This window comes from Marmota flaviventris, chromosome 14 (assembly GCF_047511675.1).
Source record: "Marmota flaviventris isolate mMarFla1 chromosome 14, mMarFla1.hap1, whole genome shotgun sequence".
NCBI classification, from domain to species: Eukaryota; Metazoa; Chordata; class Mammalia; order Rodentia; family Sciuridae; genus Marmota; species Marmota flaviventris.
In genome coordinates, this window is record NC_092511.1 from 17,746,543 (window position 1) to 17,767,323 (window position 20,781).

Genomic DNA, 20,781 nt, shown 5'->3' on the forward strand with positions numbered 1-20,781 from the left:
GTCCACTTGACCCTTTCTAGTAATTCTTCTGTTGTAATTCCATCTTCCTAACACCTGTGGATTTACTCAGCTTTTAGTCATATATCGCTTAGGATAGTGTAATAATCACCCAAGAGACAGAAAAGTGAGCAGTCATGAAAACAGTGCATTTTGGATTCTAAAACCTCTGAAAAGTTCAGTAAAACTTAATGTGCATGTGCATACTCTTCTCAAAAGGAGGATGAAAGTATAATTATTCATCAACTACTACTACTAGAAATCAGATAAATTTTGCAATGAATTAACTCCGGAGTTTAAACCTTCAGAAGATGTTTTAAAATATTAGCTTTACCTTCTTTATCCAATTCTGCATCTTTAACCTCCACATCAGGGCCAGGTTCTAATTTCTCAGTATTGCTACATTCTGGTGCCTCTAGTTTCTCAGGATCATCTCCATGATTTTCATTTGAAATTTCTGGTTTTTCTTTTAACTGGTTTTCCAGGACAATCTTTTGTTCTGAACTACATTTATCTCCACTACTACAGAGAGGAATGACATCAACTTTACCATTCTGACATTCCAGAACAGGTATTCCTTCAAAACTGTCAGTGGAGGCCTCACCATTCAGACAGCTGCCCTTAAGAAAAGGCTCCTTCCTAGATGTCTGTTCTGGATTAAGAGTACTGCTGCTGTGGATGAGCAGAGATTCATTTGAACTTTCTTCTTCTGTGGATGCAAAGTTCTCTTTAGTGCCTGCTCCGTTGTTTAGCCTCTGGCCCTGGTCCATGTCCATGATGTCACACGAGGATTCATCATTGGTCATAGATAAGTCCCCAGTCTCTTCTCCATTTTCCTCATGGCAATCAGTGCTTACCTCAAACTCTCCATTCTCTAGCAATTTTCTGTCCTCTGTATGGTTCTCATAGTCTGCAAATTTGGTATCCTCTTCGTCTTTTTTTAAATTATTAACTTTTCTTTTCTTAATAATTCCTTTGCCCCACTGTGATCGTCGCCTTGATTTTCTCCGTACCCGAACTGTTTTATGAGGAAGGAAAAAAATATGTATAACTTGGAATGTAATATCTAGTTTACATATGTTTATTAAAAAGGACCAAAAAGAAGGTAAACCCATACTGGTCTAACACACAAACAAAAACTCTTGGCTCTTGACATCCATGCTGACTAATCCTCAAAACCTATAAGCAGAATGGGTATGAAGTCAAGATCAACTCTGCAGAATGGAAACTAAAAATTTTGCTTCCTGTTATGAGTTTGAGTTTACTCAGCACTAATCTTTTCTATTACCTTAGATTCTACGTTAGAGTGGTTCCTAACTTTCAACATCTAGGGGCCAATCCTATAATGTATACATTTGGGGAATGATCACATTACCAAGATTCCCAGGAAGTTTGAGCCACAGCCCTATCTTTCCACCAGAAAGGTAGATGCTTTGCCAGCAAGATCAAGAGATGGTTTCTAAACCATGAAGGGAAATGAACACAAAAGCCAATATAACATGATAAAATAGTTACAGATATCCCCACAAAGAAATCTCCATTGTCTCTCATTCCAGAAAAAGGAATCGTCCACAGTACACATGATTGTGGATAGAAACCAAAAGCCATATCAACTACTAACTTCCTTTAAGACAAATGGCAGCATCAGTTTCTTACAAAGTTACCTAATTTAAGACAAATCTGGCAGCATCAGTTTCTTACAAAGTTACCTAAGGAAAACCAAGTCCTCCGCTATCAAAGTTGTTGTGACATTAACAAAATATCAAAAACAAACATTCAGTCAGTTGTATAAAAGTGAGATCTATAAAAGTTGTAAAGACTATACTCTTAAGATGATATAAACTAAAATGTGGTCTGTGAATAAAGGTGGAGCTTCTAGGTGATAATGGACCCCAAAATTTTTATTTCCTTTATGTATGTCAAAGGTAGTTTGATTAGGCAATCTACCCAGCTGGACTACTCGCACTGTTTAATAAGGACTTGTAGTCTTCCAGCAGTGCAGAGTATGTTTACATACTGCTTTCAACCTTTTACTTTAACCCCTACTGTGTCTGTAAAGACACCAACATATTAATAAGGAATGGATACATTTAGTTATAAATATGAGTATAGCTACCAAAGATTTCTCATATCATCTCTAAAATTCAAGTTATTTAATCATTTGGCTCGAAGATTATTTTCCCTTCAAAACTACGGTATCATTAGAACTCTTCATTTTTCCCCCTAATTTCAACTTTTATAATTTATAGTGATATGGTTCCTCCTAATTCCTACTTTTATAATTTATAGTTATAGGGTAATTGGGATGAACAAGAAAATTTATTATTTTACTGTTAAAAGCTGACACACAGGTTCAGGTGACAGGCATCTGAACCAACCCACTAAAAATAGAAAAAACTTAATCTAATTCACATTAAAAACTAAAGAAAGACAGTTATCTTACTAGGACTCAACAGGTGGAGCTGTTGGGTTGTTGCTATTGACAATCCACTACTGACACTGTAACCTCTCCTATTCTCAAGCCAAATAACCAAAAGCACTAGAGGGTCCCTTTCTCTTTCTTAAGCCATGGGTCTCTAGGGCAAAAAGAGGCTCAACTCTACCAAATTGAGAGCCAGCTCAGTTTATTTACACATAGAACACAAATCAAAGGTCAGAGCCCCATTGAAATGAGTTTACTTCTAATGCTTTCATCATGGCAAACAACAGAGAAAACGTTCTTATTCTTTGGAAGAGAAAAGAGGTATTTCCTCCTGCTTAATGCATTATTTCTAAGAACTACTAGAATTTTGGTAAAAGAAAGAAGGGAGGGAAGGAAGGAAGGGAAAGAGGCTGGGAAGAAAAAGAAGGAAGAAAGGGAGAGAGGGAGGGAGGGAGGAAAGAAGGGGGAAAGAAAGAAAGAGAACTGATCACATAAGCTCTACAAGAATATAGATTTTTGTTTACTCTGCTGTATCGTCACAATTCCTGGCAGGAGCATGTGTACTGGTGGCTCTACTCCTTCATATGCCACTTCCTTTATCAAGGGTGCTATGTGTGAAAAGTTCATTTAGAGACATAATCTTCAGAGTCAATTTTTATAATATCACTGAGCTTGTTTCCGAAACCAAGACCTGTCTCTTAGGGGACACTTAGATTTATGATTTGAGTAAGTTAGCGTAAAACAGATAAATAGTGTGTCACATATGCCATCTACTGGTAAAACAAAACTCTCATCTATAGATTAAAATAATATTTTTAATATTTAAGGAAATTAAACTTCTTAAAGCAAATATTCAATGCATTTTCATTAGTAGATATTTAAATAAAAATGCAAAGAATGTAAAGGATTTCAAAGTTAAATAAATTTAAGTGCAATATTACACAATCCAGGTCACGATCTGAGACACAACTAGGCCAAATAGCTTTAATCAATTTCAGGCAACTAAATGCACCTTTAAGCCCTTTCTCAAATTGACCTATGAATACCATCCAAAGAGGGCAAGTTTTTTAAAAAGTGGGTATGACTCATTCATTCAAATTTCAATACCACTGAAGAAAGATCATATTAAAATTAGCTTTGTTAACTTTTCTTTCTTTTTGCAAAACTGGGGATAGAACCCCAGGTCTCACACATTACTAGGCAAGGGATATACCACGGAGCCATATTCTCAATCAACAGAGCAATATAATCACCATTAACCAGAAGAAGAGTAGGCATCTTCCAGGGCATGCTATTTTCAGTAAAACAGAAAGATTACACTAGAAAAATGTTGTGTTTATTAACATTTGTCTTAGAAATATTATAGACCACACAAGCACAATGGTGCATGCCTATAATGCCAGCAACTGGGGAGGCTGAGACAGGAGGATTGCAAGCTCTAAGCCAGCCTAGGCAACTCAGCAAGATCCTATCTCATAAGAATACAGAAAAAAAGAAGAAGAAAAAAAGGCTAAAAGTGGGGACTGGGAATGTAGTTCAGTAGTAGAGTGCCCATGGCCTGTATACCACAAAAAAAAAAAAAAAAAAAAAAAAAATTATAGACCAACATAAATAATTAAAATGAGGAAAATCTAGAACACTGAATTTTCTCTCTAAACACATCACACCAAACTAAACAAATAATGAAGGGTGTGCAGATTTTTCAAAATGAGCACAAAATATTCTTTCAGAAGAATCAACAGCCTATTGCCAAATCAGTCACCTTCATATGAGTTTTCATTTCTTACTAATTAAGAGAGCACCCTGCACCGCGTGCAACAAGATGTGGGTGATGAGGACAAGGGTGGATAAAAAGTTGATCACCTCCATATCTCGATCCAAAAACCAAAGTTGAACACCGAAAACATTTAACTCTGGCTCAATTTATAACAGCAAGTACTGAAAAAGTATAGAAAATGACAAATAAGTTTAAGGAAGTATATTTCTGATACAGTATCTTATCCCACCAACTTTACCTCTGGAAAGATAGAAGATTAAGAGCTGTAGAAAAGCTGCTGCACTTCCGTTTATGCTTCCTGACAAATATGTACCATTCTCAGCTGTTCCCACTGGTGGACAACATGGTCTCAAATACTCACATGCACATTTATTTGCAGAGTTGTGCCAGACATCCATTGGATTTCTTTGTTTGTGCCGAAATGCCTCTTCAACTCTAGTTTCTGTCTTCCGAGCTCCAGTGCCATGAGGATTTATTTGTTCTGCTGTTACCGATAAGCCTGCAAGCAGAAGATAAGCAATACCTATTTAAATATTCTCAGCTACATAAACCAATGAGGTTAAAAAAAGTCTGAAATACAAAACTGAATTTTAAAGTCATTAATTATACTTGGACAGTTTGTAATTCTGATGGAAATAGTGTCTTTTGTTTTAAGATGGGAAAGAAACTAGATATAAAATCATAAAAATAAAACACCTGCCAGGCTGTGCTTACATTCAATCCCCAAAAGAACCCTAATTTTACTCATTTTAATTCACATAGGGATACATTTCACATTATGATTGTGGGACAATAAGATTATGCTTTGTCTAAATGTCATGATCTCTGCCATCTTAGAATGCACAGTAAGTATTTACTGGGCCACTAAATTCCAGTCCCACAAATTGTTTCAATCTGATATCTGCCGCCTGTCACAGCACACTGCGGTATGTTTGGTTTTCCTGCATTATCTTCCTAAGAGTAACCATTCCATCTCAATTTCTTTAGTAGAATCTTTTCTTCCATGTGGTCTCTAAAATATCGGTGTCTCTCAGCACTCCCTATAAACTCTTTTCTTCTTACTCTAATCTACACCTTTCCCCATGAAGCCTCACTTATGTGTTCAGCTTCCACTGCTGTTACATAATAATTCTCACATCTGTTATTTTTAGTCCAAAGATCTCTTGACTACTGGCCCATCCATATATTCCACAGCCTACCTGATAATTCCAAATGGGTATCCTAAAATGTTTGTCCTTAAATATTCTCAATCTAGCTTGGTGGTATAGGCATCTACTCATCCAACCAGTCATATTTCTTCCCTTCACAATGCCCTCTATCCCTGCAGGGACATCTCTCTTACGTTCCTCTTGTCTAATTCCACTTGCACTACATTAAAAGCCTGGACTACGTCAACAGCTTTTTCCCGAGGCAATTTTACTGAGATACAATTACATAACATAAAAACAGCCTGACTTAAGCATACAGTTAAATAATTTTTACCAAATGCATAGAGCTGTACAATCATCACAGCAATTAAATTTTAAATGACTGTCCCAGACAATACCACTTGATTTTTTTGACATCACAGACTTGCCATTTTTAGGCATTTCACATAAAGGAATCATACAAGGTCTTTTGTGATTGCTTTCTTTTGCTTAGCATAATGCTTCTCAAGTTCACCCATGTTGTACTGTGTATCAGTACTTTGTTCCTTTTTTATTACTGCGTAGTATGGATATACTATAATTTGCTCACTCATTCACCAGTTGTCTGTCATTTGGGTTATTTCCAGCTTTTGGTTATTATGAATAATGTTCCTACAAATAGTTATGTACAAATTTTTATGTGGGCATATATTTTCATTTTTCTTGGGTAGATTCCAAGGAGCAGAATCACCGGGTCATAGAGTAAATCTATGTTTAACTTTTTAGAAATTGCCAAACTGTTTCCCAAACTGGCTCCAACAGCATTGAAAATGATCTCTCATTTTCCTGCCCTGATACATTGAGACCCTACTATTTCTTACTACCAAAGTAATTTGACCAATTCACTCCACTGCTTAACATCCTCGATAACTTCTACTGCCCATGACAATGGATTTTCAAACTTAAAGGCACACAAAAACCACATCAATAATTTGTTAAAATGCAGATTTTTGGCTTAATATTCTTTTTTTTAACTTTTAAAAAATATTTATTTTTTATTTATAGTTGAACACAACACCTTTATTTATTTATTTTTATGTGGTGCTAAGGATCAAACCCTGGGCCTCACAAGCACTAGGTGAGCGATCTACCACTGAGCCACAACACCAGCCCCTTGGGTTAATAAATCTAATTTGCTAGCTCTAGGATGACTCATGTAACAGGTGTATCCACACATTTTGAAAAAAACAGGACTTACAGGACTTTATCCCATAAGTCCAAGCTCCTTAGCATGACAATGATACATTCAAATTACTGAAGATTTATTATATACCAGACACTGTCCTAGGGATTGGATTAGGACAATAAAAAAGACATTCACAGTACTTAAATTCTCAGTAAGGAAGAGATAGCAAAAAAACAAACAACATAGCTGGGTATGGAGGCACAATCCTGAAATCCTAGCAGCTAAGGAGGCTGAAGCAGGAGGATAGAAAATTTTGAGGCCAGCCTCAGCAACTTAGTGAGGCTCTAAGCAACTTAGCAAGACCTTGTCTCAAAATAAAAAATAAAAATGGCTAGGGATGTGGCTCAGTGGTAATGCATCCCAGGGTTCTATCCCCAGTACCAAAAAAAAAAACCCCACCATGATGCCAAGTACAACCATATCCTATACTGGATTAGGGGGCCAGAGAAGGGCTCCATAAAGAGATAGAAAAAAAGTTTCTTCATAATTTTTTATCCTGGAGCCAGTTCACCTCTTAAGCCCTGTTTCCCAGTATTCTGTATATTTTTAGTAATACCAAACAGTTTAATGTTTTTCCAATACACCAGGCTACTTTATGCCTCTATGCCTTTATATTCGTTATCACTTTGAACACCTCCTCCTGTCACTGCCTTCCTTCCCCGGTCTACTGGAGGCTATGCTCCTATAGTCACTCTTTGCATTCTAATCAAAATGCTGGGTTCCTGATCAGGAGGTCTCTCTTCTCTGTGCAGTACACATGCTTCAACCAGTGCATGTAATGTCCTGTACTTGCTTTGCTTTACATTCTCTCTCTCCTATTAAAGTTCAAGTTCCTCAAGCACACAATTATAAATCAAACAAATCACATTTGCTAATTTTGTGGGGGTTTTTGGTTCTGGGAATTGAACCCATCAGTGCCTAACCAATAAGCCACATCCCCAGCCCTTTTTTGTATTTTGAAACAGGGTCTGACTGCTGAAGCTGGCTTTGAACTTGGACTCCTCCTGCCTCAGCCTCCAAAGCCACTGAGATTACAGGTGTGTACTGCTGTGCCTGGCTAATCCTGTGTTTCTAAGAACAAAATTGCACATTAGCTTCAAAAGGGAAGAAAAAAAAAAGTATTCCTAAAACATTTTTTTTAAGGTCTCAGTGAACTGATGAAAACTAAAACCTCTTCAGATATGGAAGCACATCTAATACCTAAATCTTCTAAAAAGAGATATAAATGATCAACAAAGTTGTATATTTGTAAGAGATTTCACTAAGAAACACTTTATTTCTGTACTATGCACTTGCACTGAAATTTTCATAGAAGGTAAAATTTTTAAATTCGTGAGTATTTACATGATACATATTAGTATAATAAATTAAGTAATGAGCATAATGTTATTGTCTGAGAGAAGGAATAAGTTCTGGTGTTCTATGGTATAGCAGGGTGAATATAATTAATAATAATTCACTATATATCTCCAAATAGTTAGAAGAGAGGAGTTTGAATGTAGTCACCATAAAGAAATGATAAAAGTTTAAGGTGAGGGACATGTTAATTATCCTGAGTTAACCCAGTGTATACATGAATTAAAACATCATGTTACCTCATAAATATGTATAAATATTATGTGATTAAAGGAGAACTGAAATAAACTTCTTTAGAAAAGATATTTAGGGCTGGGGCTGTAGTTCAGTGGCAGAGCACTTGCCTAGCATGTGTGAGGCACTGGGTTTGATTCTTAGCCCCATCTAAAAATAAGCACATAAAATAAAGGTATTCTGTCCATTGACAACTACCAAAAGAAGAAATAAATAAGTAAATAAATTAAGTACAGGTTAAACTTCAAAATACATTATTTTCATATACCAGAATTCCCAAAGAAATATCATTCAATAACTCTTAGTGTGAAATAGGTAAGACTTCAGAAGCAAGTTTATTTTCACAACTTACCTCTTTTTATTCTTGCTTCTTTAATTTCTTCACAGAGTTTATTAAATTCCGGATCTAATTCAGCTGCAATGATGGCATGTGCAGTGTCCTTCAGGGTACAAGCTCTGTGTCTAATTATTTTATCTGTTTAAAAAGGTGATAAAATTTATTATAGGCACAAATGAAATAACATTAACACAGGACATCTTCAAAAGAGAAGCAAAAGTACACAAACATTTAAATAAAAAATTTTAAAAAATAAATGTTACACAATGAAGTTAATAATTTTGTGAAAAGTGAACTTTTAGAACCTCAAAGTACTAAGCCTATTAAATAAATCATTATCTCAAACACATATGGATTTTTTTAAATTTCTGGAAATAAAAATGATTTTCAATAAAATTATAAACAGAATTCAGAGGCTCTTCATTGACACCCAGTTCTAGATACATACTAAAAACTCAGAAAAATCTTAATTTTCCCTACCAGTTAAAACTGGTCAAAACTGTGCCAAAGAATATGATATATCCTAAGGGAGACCTATTAACAAATATAGAAAGACTCTTTAAGGGGATAGAGCTCAGACCTGGGTTCAATCCCCAGCACCACAAAAAAACAAAACAAAACTCGTTAAGCTCAAGTGTCCAAGACAGTATATAAACTATATGCAGATTAAGAAGAGAACTACAAAAATGGTTCTAGGTAAACTATAAAAATGGCACTAAAAAGAAGAATCTCTGCTCCACAAGGCCCCATTCATGAATAAAGACAATGTCAACAGTGCCCTCTAGAGATGTGCGACTCAGACATGTGAAAAGGTGAGAAAATACCTCAAGGAAACTTATTTGCTAATAGTATTGAGAATCCAAAGTCAAAAATATCATCTTCTTTTTCTTCTCTTTCAAAGGCATTATATATGGACAAATATTTAAAAAGATCTTTTATTTACAACATTCCTAATTAGAAAGTTTTATCAGCTCATTGTAGAAATCTTATGAAAACAAATGTTTACTGCTAAAGGTGTTATTTCCTTTTGACATATTTTCTCTAACTATCCATTCATTAATACTGTTAACTGAACCAGAAAAGGGTGGATTACACAGAAATGAAAAAAAAGAAAGAAACAGATGCAGTCCCAACCTTCAAGCTTTTCATACTAGATAGGAAAGTGCTGTTAAACAAATTATTTCTCATACATACATGTAAATATCTCCCTCTTTAAAAAAAAAAAAAAAAGAGCTATAAAGAAAACTTATGGGTATTGGTTTGAGTGACAATTTCAACTGGTCAAATCAAGATGAGCCTCTCTGAAGAAGAGACCCTTAGGCTGACACATGGAACATTCATAGAGGAGCCACGGCAAGACCAGAGAGAAATCAATGCAGGTTCAGGCAATACCATGGGAGAAAATTCTGGAGTGAAAAAAAGCTAGGAGATTTTAGAAACTGAAATGTAGTCTATATGGTAAGAATATAATAAGCAAAAGGAAATATAGATTTTAGCCTACAAGCAATGAAAAATAATTTAAAAGATGTGAGCAAAGAAATAACAGGATCCAAGTTTACATCCATGAATGTTTACTCTGGGCTTGTGCCTGGAGAATGGATTGAGAAGAGTCAAGACACAAATCCATAAGCATAATCACAAGGCCCATTTTCATCTGGGGCAATGGTGGTGGTGGTGGTTGTAATAATAAAGGAAGAAATTATTATTGACTTGGAAAGTGCTCTCAATGATAACTTTGGTGATAAGGCAAAAGAGGTAGTAAAATAAATATCAAAGATGATATTTACTTCTCCTAGCTTCTTATATGAAACATGGGGGATGGAAGTACTATTTATAAAGATGGAAAAAACTACAAAGTAAGAAGGAAAAAGGGATAAAAAGGGTAAACATTAGTTTAAAAGTTGTGGCTATTTCAGTTTTGCGATGCCTAAAAAATATCTCAATGGCCAGACATGGCCAGCGACTGGAGAGGCTAAGGCAGGAGGATCACAAGTTTAAGGCAAACCTTCACAACTTAGGAAGGCCCTCAGCAATTTAGCAAGACCCTGTCTCAAAATTAATAATGATAAAGGGCTGGGGGATGTGGCTTAGTTGTAAAGTGCCACTGGGTTCAATCCCTAGTACAGCAGGGGAAAACCTCAATGGAAACATCACATAAGCAAATAAATATAGATCTCAACAATTCTTGTTATGACGAAAGAACCACAATGATTTTGTAATCTATCTACTATTACCATATTGTATCTTCTCTAAGTCTTTTTAATCTCCTGGGATACAATAGATACATAATAAACTGCAAATATATAAAGTATATAATTTGATGTTTTGATATAAGTCACATATCCATAACATCATCACTATACCCAAGATAATGAATACATCACCACCAAAAGTTTTCTTCTGCTCCCCTATTTTCTCTCCCTCCAACCTTTCCTATCACCTTCCATTCCCAGAAAACCACTGACCTTTCTGTTACTATAAATCAGTTTATAACTTCTATAATTTTTTTTTTTTTGTGTGTGTGTGTATGTGTGTTGAGGGGGGGAATCTCTCATTATATACATATTTGAGTATATACTAAGAAGTAGGATAACTGGATGAAATGGTGGTTCCATTCCAAGTTTTCTGAGGCATCTCCATAGTGCTTTCCAGAGAGGTTTCACCAATTTACAGTCCACCAAATCCTCACCAACAGTGTTACTTTTATTCCTGATAATTGCCATTCTGACTGGACTAAGATGGAATTTCAGTTTAGTTTTAATTTGCATCTCTCTAATTGCTAGATATGTTGAATAGTTTTCATATATTTGTTGACCATTCGTTTTCATATATTTGTTGACCACTGATTTTCTATACACTGATCCCATTTATTGTGTTATTTTGGGGTTGTTGGGGTTTTTTTGTTGTTGTTGTTTGTTTATGGTGGTTTTTTTTTTTTTTTTTTTTTTTTGAGTTCTTTGTATATCCTAGAGATTAATGCTGTGAGGAGCAGGTGGCAAAGATTTTCTCCCTTAGGGGTCTTTTAATATTTATGGTCACCTCCTCATTCCTGTTATCAGTAATTTTTGTCTTCTTTCCCATTAACCTAATTAGTCCAGTTAGAGGGTTATCAATTACTGACCTAAAAAAACCAGCTTTGATTCTTGTTGATTTTCTGTATATTTTGTTTTTGTTTTTCATTAATTTCTGCAGATCACTAACTTCATATCTTTAGTATTTCATTTTGGGTTTCATCTGCTCTTCTTTGGGGGAACTGGAGTCATTGGCTTGAGATATTTCTTCTTTTCTAATTTAGCTAATTAGTGCTAACCTGCCCCCCGAAAGTACTGCACTAGCTGCATCACACAAATGTGAATATATCTTAATTTTATTCAATTCAAAAACTTTTAAACTTATCCTCTGATTGCTGTCTTACCCAAGTATTATTTAGAAGTTGGTATTTAGTTTCCAAATATTTTTATTTCCAGATAGCCTTCGGTCATTGATTTCTAATAAATTCTACTGTTGTCAGAGAACATACTTTGTATGATTAAATGCTTTTATTATTTAATGAGACTTGTTTTATGGCCCAAAACATGATCTATCTTGATAAATATTCCAGTGCACTAGAAAAGAAAGTACATGTCTTCTGTCACTGGATAGAGTGCTCTGTAAGTGACACTTACGTCAAGTTGGTTCGTAAAGTTATTCAAGTCTCATGATCTTCACTGATTTTCTATACACTGATCCTATTATTTAAAAGAGGAGCATTGAAGTCTGCACATCAATCAAGCCTTTTATATTTTCACTACTTTTCTCTGTACTAGCTCTTCTATTATAGAGATAGGGGTACTAAAATCTTCAATTTAACAACAACTTTCTCTATTTCTCCTTGCAGTTCTATCAGTTTTGCTTCATGAATTTGGAAGCTATTTTATCACAGGCAAAAAGTTTTAGAACTGTTATGCCTGTTCGATGATTACAAAATAAGAAATTATGAAAGAGCTCTCTTTCTCCAATTAATAGTCTTGGGTATGGTATCTACTTCATATGATATTTAAATAACCATTCCAACTTCCCTTTGCTTGGTGTTAGCATAATATACTTTTAAAATGCTTTTTTCTTACATCTATTTGCACTTTATATTTAAAGTGGGTTTCTTATAGGCAACCTATGGTTAAGTCTTACATTTTTATCCAATCTGACACTTTCTGCCTGTATTTGGGATATTTAGGCCAGAGTTCTGCAATCTTTTCCTGCAAAAGACAAAAGAGATTTAGGCTTTGCAGAACATCAGGTCTCTATGGCAGGTACTCAAAGCTGAGTTTGTGCACAAAAGCAGACATTAATAAGATGTAAAGACACGAGCATGGGGCTGGGGATATAGCTCAGTTGGTAGAGTGCTTGTCTAGCATGCACAAGGCCCTGGGTTCAATCCCCAGCACAAAAAAAAAAAAAGCCATGACAATGACACTGTATTCCTATTTAAGAAAAAAAAAAATACACACATACTTCAATCACAAAAACAGGCAGTCAGCTTGACTATAGTTTGCTTATAGCTTTGTCACAGATCAGACTATTACTTCTAATGATATACAGGATTACTGATATGGTTGCTTTATTTTCTGCTTGTCCCATATGTTTATGGTTTTCTGTTTATTCACTTCTGAAATTACTCTGTACCTTTTGATGACACCTTTGCTTGGTAGTTCATTAGCTCTTTGCTGCACTATTGCTGGCCTAGTGTGAGTTTCAAAGAATATTCCCTGTCTTCCTCTGACCTCTGGTAGTTCTTTCTTATATGTGAGCTGATCAGTACTTTGTTGAAGACTATGAGAGGATGTTCTGTGACACCAAGTGCTATCTCTGTGTAGCTTTCTTCTTTCTGGTACTCTGCCACCACAAACTCCAGCCACTTCCAACTTCCAACAGTTCCAAATCTGTTTCTTCAATTCAGGGAAAACTTCAGACTATGCTTCATTGTCCTTCCTTGAGTACACTATGGAAATTCTGTGCAGGCAACCAAGGCACTAATCTTATTTGCTTTTCATCTTTTGGAGATCACTACCCTGTGCTGCCTAATATTCAATGTCTTCAAACTCTTTTTTTTAAATATATTTTGTTTAGGATTTTCCCCCCATTGCTTCAAGTGAGAGGGGAAATCTAGTCCCTATCATTCCATCTTGGCCAAATGCAGAAGTCTCCCAATATCTTATAAATATTCTTTGAAAATCAAATTTTAATAGCTGTGCAACAATCCAAAGTAGGATGTAACTAAATTTTTCAAAATTATTAAATTTTTCAAAGAATATTTTAAGTTTTAAGTTGCTTCCAACTTTAGCCACTACACATAAAAAAAACTACAAAAACATTCCCCACCTTCAGTTAAGAAAGAAAAATGAATAACTCCATAAAAATTTCTAAGGGGTACAAAGAAGGACAAGGGATATATTTTAAAGAACATCTTTTAGAGAGATACACTGACAGAGAGAAAAATTTACATTTGACAGCAGAAAAAAAGCTTTTCCACGAGCCTATCATTATAATGCTTTTCAAACGTTTTTAGTTTATAAGAGTATCTAAGATTGTATATAGAATAGAATCATTAGCTTAAAGAATATTAAAACCAGCAGGGATGTCCATGAAAATTCTGGGTTCTTAAACGTTTTGAGGAACAGAGGAGTATCCTGGATCTTTATAAAGAATAAAATAAAGGTTGGAAAGCACACATGCATATAGTTTTCTATGTAGCTGTTCAGAGAATCATTCAGACACACTTTGCTTTAAAATTGTACAGAAATGAAAGCTACATATTTACCAGTTTTGACTTTATCTCTTAATTTAAGATTGTCCAAATCCATGAAATTTGAAATCATAAAAAAGAAACAACAAAACAAAACAAAAAGCAATCCATCCCTGGCCTTGAAGTTAAAAGACATATCTCAATCCACTCAGTTTTGTCACAAATTTTTGAATTTGTATACAAATTACATAACCTCTCTGAGCTGCAATCGCCTTATGTTTAACATAAAGATATTACTACCTGCATTGGCATCTACAAAAGTAATGGCTAATTAGGATCAATCAGTGAGTATCTATAAAATTAATAAAATCACTAACAAAAGTAGTGACTATTATTTTTTCCCCCAAAAGTAGTAACTATTTCAATGTACCAATATCTTTTGTATTTTGGTGACCTTTCATTTTTCAATTCACTACAAAAAGTCAAAAATATATTAGCTAGTTTTTTCCAGTAAAATTATCTTAAAATATTAATATTTTTAAGAAAGACCAATTTTCATAGTATAATGTTTCACTGCAGATTATTCCTTAAATAAAAATTTTGCTGTTTTAATGATTCAAATCATATTTATATATTATCAATATCAATGCATGTTCTAATCTGCATTATATCATTATACCTCCATTTAAAATTTACTATGTAATCCAAGACTCTCTGAGTTCGTATCTAATAAGCAAATAGTTGATAAAATTTATTCGTTGGCCACACTAATTAAGAACATGTTCCAGACAAGCTAAAACAAGGAGTAAGAATATATAAATAACTACTTTAGGCAAAAAGAAATGAGTGTCTCAGAAAAGTTACAAGCTATGGGATTCAGAGCTAAAACTGGAAGGAACTCAGAACAAAATTTCACAAACTTGGCATTTAATATTCCTTAGAGAAAGTAGAATTTTTTTATGTGTGGTTTTTAAACAACGAACTTTTAAAAACTGTACTTTCTTGGATTTTTTTGTTTGTTTTGGTACTGGGGATTGAACCCAGGGCCCCTTAACCACTGAGCTACATCCCCAGCTCTTTTTTGTATTTTATTTATAGACAGGGTCTCACTGAGTTTCTTATGGCCTCACGAACTTGCTGAGGATAGCTCTGAACCTGTGATCCTCCTGCCTCAGCCTCCAAGTCACTGGGATAACAGGTATGTGCCACTGCTCCTGGCTAGGTATATTTTCTTGTATATAACTTATACCTCAATAAAACTGACTTTAGATTTTTTTTCTTTTGGATAGTGCTGGGGATCGAACTTGTGCATGTGAGGCAAGCACTCTATCAACTGAGCTATATTCCCCAGCCCAATAAAACTGATTTTAAAAGGAAAAAATGTATACATTTCCAAAAAAAGCAATACATTTAACAAAGATATTGAAATAAGAAGATTGAGATTTATACTGAGAACTGAAACCTATATTTTCCTAAAACCTATATTTTCCTCAGTTCCTCTCTCTCCCCATCCAACAAACTGCCTTAGGCATCTCACTCAATCTCATATACTAATAATTAACCATGTTTCTAGTCCAAACATCTGCAGATATCCAGAATCAGGATAATACAACTAGCATTACTATGCAACATCTTCATTTTATCCAAGTATATTAAATGTCACCCACGCCGACTTAGCATCCTGCTTATAAAGTAGTTCCTTCATTGATTTCCTTTCTAGATTTCTTCATCTAGACCAAAAATTCAGAAGTAATTCTAGATTTCTGTCATCCATATCTAATTGGTTGGTCACTAAATCCTCTGAATTCAATTTCTGCAGCCACTGCAACTGAATCTCAATAGGCTTCCCAACCTCCATTTCACTATTCTTGACTTCTACTCCAAAACAGATACTAAAGGCCAGGGCTTCACTTAATCATCTGTAAATCTCTATTCCTAAACACAATTTATACTTAGAGAATTATTTGGTAAGTCAGTGAGTAGAGAAGTGATATTGTTCCTACTGCTCCACAGAGGCACTCTATTCTGGGACATGCTTTCTTTCTACCTCAATACACTACTTCCCTTGGCTTGGAATGAATGGCCGTCCCAGTCTTGCTCATCTCTAAGTTGTGTCTTCTCTGAACTCTACTCCCCCTGTGTATATATTTCTAATTTAGACCTTATAACATTGCATTATAATCATCTGCTGCCACCTCAAGACATTATTCATTACTGCTACCTCTAAGCTATCTCTCTATTAATAATCTATTAGTATAATCATTAATAATTAGAAAAGTATATTTCTCATCTCTAAAAATTAATAAATTTCTAGATAGTAGGGGTTGTATTACAAATAACTGAATTTTTAGATAGTAGGGATTATATTGTTATGAGTTGAATGATGCTTCCCCCTGCCCCCCAAATTCATGTGAAAGCCTTAATCCCCAGGACTTCCGAATGTGGCTATATTTGGAGATAGTGCTTTTTAACATTTTACTAAGGTAAAAAAAATAAGGATGAGTCCTAATCCAATCTGACTAATATCCTGTAAGAAGAAAAAATCTGGACACTAAGAGGACACAAGCACAGAGAAGACCAGAGAGAGAAGGAGCCATCTACGAGCAAGAAAGAGACATCTTAAGGAAAGGCCAAATCTGCCAAAACCTTCATCTTGAACTATCAGTCTTCAAAATTGTGAGTAAATAAAACTTTGTTGTTTAAACCACCCAGTCTGGCATATTTTGTTATGGCAACCCTAACAGACTAATAAAAAACCGTAGAATAATGTTTGCCACATAGTAGTTATTTGGTATATATTATTTATCTGTCATAATACCAATATGCATTTCCTCTCGCTCTCAAAGGGCAAGAGCTGTCATAGTCATCTTTGTATTCTAAACACCCAGCTAAGCAATTAGCACATGGTACTCATTCTGACTAAAAGAAGTAAGAATGAATTTGGCTGAAGCTTTAGAACTCATAAAATTCATCTGTTGCAAATAAAGCTGGAAATGTATTAAAATCAGACCACAGAGGGCTCTAACACTGTGAATTTGGGGGCTTTATTGCACAATTTATATAAAACAGAAGATTCTTAGAAAACAACAAGATTAGGGATGAAATTTCAGCAAAATTAGTCAAATGATGGTATATGTAAGAACGGACCTTGGAGTAGGAAAAGGATATACTGCAAGAACCAAAAATGGTGAGCAGTTAACTTAATTTACCATATTTACAAGATGATAATTAGGGTCAAATATCTGGTACTGGTCATAAAACATACAAGTTACATTTTTCCTCACTTCATATTTAATTTCTGTTCACATCATCCTTAAGGGACAGAATCTGGGTAAACACTTAGGAACATGTATAGCTTTCAAAATGTTGGCTTTTGTCTTCTATGTATATGCTAGTTTTTTCCCAAATGGCCAAGTATGCTGCAAAATAGAACACTGCAAGCTTTCAAATACTCATGGGAACTTGTAAAAGTACTACAACATTCATGTAATTTCCACTTGCTACACAACAGACCCTGAGGTTGTTTTTCTGGTGCATAACAAGTGGTTCTGTTGCTAAGAAAAAAACTACCTCTTGACTAAAGATAGGAAAAAAATCTGAACAGAGATGAAATAATGCTTTTGAATTGCATCACTCTTTGCCTTTATCTGAAAGAATAAAGGAGGAAAGTTACAAATATATCATGTTTACCCATGAGATAGAGCTAGCATATTCTTCAATTATGAAAGAATTAAAGATTCCTTAATTTATAAAACTACATAAGGTTATAAGATTATATAAGGTTATAGTGCACCAGAAACTATAGCCTCTTTCCTTAAAAGTAATATAAACATCAGTGGAATTATAATTAATTACTTACGGGGAAAAACTGGTTTAATACTCTCGAGACTCTCTTCAAGCACTCAAATTCATTTCATAGTCCCTAGATCTGTTCCATAATAAGATTAAATTAAAGTGTAGTCCAGGGAATATAAAAATTACCAAGTATAAGGGGTCATTCTAGAGTGTATACACAGGTACCTACTAATGAACCAATTCAGGAAAATTAAAGTATGATTTAAATAATGATGATAACAAGAACATAAATTTTTTTAAATATTTATTTTTTAGTTGTAGTTGGACACAATATCTTTAATTAATTTATTTATTTTTATGTGGTGCTGAGGATCAAACCCAGGGCCTTGCCCATGCTAGGCAAGCACTCTACCACTGAGCCACAAACCCAGCCCCAAGAACATAAATATTAACTGATAACCTTTATGAAACACTTATCATGTCCTGGGTATTATGCCATGGGCTTAACATATTTAGATTAAATCATATTAAAAAGCAATTTCATAAGATTGACCCTAATATGGTTTCTCATATAATCCTTATAAACACCACAAATCAAGAATACTATTATTACATTATTGTACAGATGAGGAAACTAAATTTAGAGGATTTAAGTTGATCAAAGTTAAGGAAGTAGGGAACAGCAGAACTGGGATTAAAGTCCAGGTCTAAATACAGAGCCCACATTCCGGCATCCATTCTACACAACCTCAACAGTCTTAAGATCCTAAAGAGCTAACAGGCTGAAGGCATTGGCACACAAGTTCTCTCATACACTGTTCAAAACCCCATGCAGACACTTGTGCAATCTGTCCACAACAGAAGACCGCAGCAAGGCAAAGGAGAGGAAGTATGCTGGCATGCAGCCCATCTCTTACAACCTATCCTGTTGCGAAATGACATACATGCTAAATAAAGGAGATTCCTCTCTCACACACAAAATTGCTACATTAGCTAACAGTAAAATAATAGCCAATTATTTTACTTTTCTCCTTTGTTCTTCATGCTGCTCATATAAGTAATTTAAAACATTTTTAAGAGAAAAATTTAATATTACAGATTAAAAATCTTTATTAAAAGGATACATATTGGGGTTGGGGTTTTGGCACAGTGGTAGAGCACTTGCCTCCCATGTGTGCGGCCCTGGGTTCAATTCTCAGCACCACATAAAAATACATAAATAAAATGAAGGTCTTGTGTCCAACTACATCAAAAAAACAAATCTTTAAAAAAAAAAATACATATTCTTTGATCCAGAAATTTTTCATTGTTAATAATTTACTATAAGGCAATAATTAAATATGTACCCCAAACTTGTGTTGTAAAAATATTTATCACTGTTTTTACAGGGAAAAAAAACCCTAAAATACCTAATATGGCCAATAATAGGGTATTGGCTATTATATTTCATTTTTTTAACATGGGATAAATATACTCATTAATGAATAAGCTATTTAACAAAATATTAAAGGAATGACAAATTTTATACAAGTCATATAGTCATTTTAGTAAAAAAATGCAGTATATATTTGATATACAATACATTCGTGGGGCAAGGGGAAGGAATAACACTAGGATAGGATTGCCACTTATTTTACTTTTCTCCTTTGTTCTTAGTTTTCATAAGTTTTTCTGTAAGATACATAAAATCAAGATTCAAAAAAGCAAAGTAAGCAAACAAAAGCTATAAGAGTCAAATGCTAATACAAAGCTTAGGAACTGTTAAATACCAAATTCTGCTATACAAACATTTTATTACGCCTCTCAATTTGGAATTAGTATACTTAACTTACTAGCATGGTCTAAATTCAGGAAAAATCCAGGTCATTCTAATACAGGACCTAGGTTGAAACTCATTACCCCAAAATACAAAGTACTTTAAAATATCTTTAAATGATAGAAACTCCATGTTTTAATAATAAGAAACATTTTACTTGTGTATGATGTCTTAAAGAAACGGAATTCTCAATAATAGAATGAGAAAAAACTGCTCCTGAGAGCTGGCAGTTGGCATGGTACTCTAAGCTTGGCTTCTGTGTATTCAGGTAAAACATGAACAACTTTGCAGAACAGCAGCATAAGACAAGGCCAGCTGCATCATCGTGATGGGCTAAGACAATAGCTAGCCTACTCTGCAATCAGGTCTAAACACAGACAAATCATGAGCATTGCCCTAACCACAAAAAGAACCTAACCATAATCCTATTTGCATTAATATGAATGACTGCTATTCCTTTACCAATTACAACTTTAGCCCTGCTCCATTCTTCTTTCTGTCTAGGGTTTTAAAATATCCCATTCTCAAAATTATCCTACTTCCTAATAGCATCCAATTCCTTGCAAAGTCCCACTCTCTTACACTTTACCCAATTACTTAACAGGCACAAACCCCATATGGTTCCCCATGATGCACAACCTTTCATGTTATAAAAAATCCTCTTTGTTTACAATCAACTTATCTTGTTTAACTATAGTTATATCTCTGGTGAACTTCCCTAGAAAGCAATAACAAGATTTAAGTATAAGCTGGGATTAGGAATAAAATAATAAAATTACATTAATGATTCCTATAGAATGGTATTAATGATACCTATAGAACAGGTATCATTCTATACAGAAAAGTTTTCTGACATATAAACTTATCCTACTGTAGGTTCCCACAAATTCAAAATTCCATGTGTTCATCAGGACTACTGATGCTGACTAAAATAAATAAATACAGTTTTTGA

At 34.5% G+C, this 20,781-nt stretch overlaps 1 protein-coding gene across 8 annotated transcripts in view; it reads right to left on the reverse strand.

The window, feature by feature from the left end:
• Atad2b (ATPase family AAA domain containing 2B) overlaps positions 1 to 20,781 on the reverse strand; it is a 141,157-nt gene that overhangs the window by 5,586 nt on the left and 114,790 nt on the right. For all 8 annotated transcript variants that reach the window (XM_071601369.1, XM_071601371.1, XM_071601373.1 and 5 more), the window contains 3 exons: positions 8,512 to 8,634; positions 4,558 to 4,695; positions 332 to 1,015 (listed from right to left, as the gene is read on the reverse strand). In XM_071601369.1, coding sequence (XP_071457470.1) covers positions 332 to 1,015; positions 4,558 to 4,695; positions 8,512 to 8,634 — 945 coding nt within the window. The remainder of the gene's footprint in view (positions 1 to 331; positions 1,016 to 4,557; positions 4,696 to 8,511; positions 8,635 to 20,781) is intronic.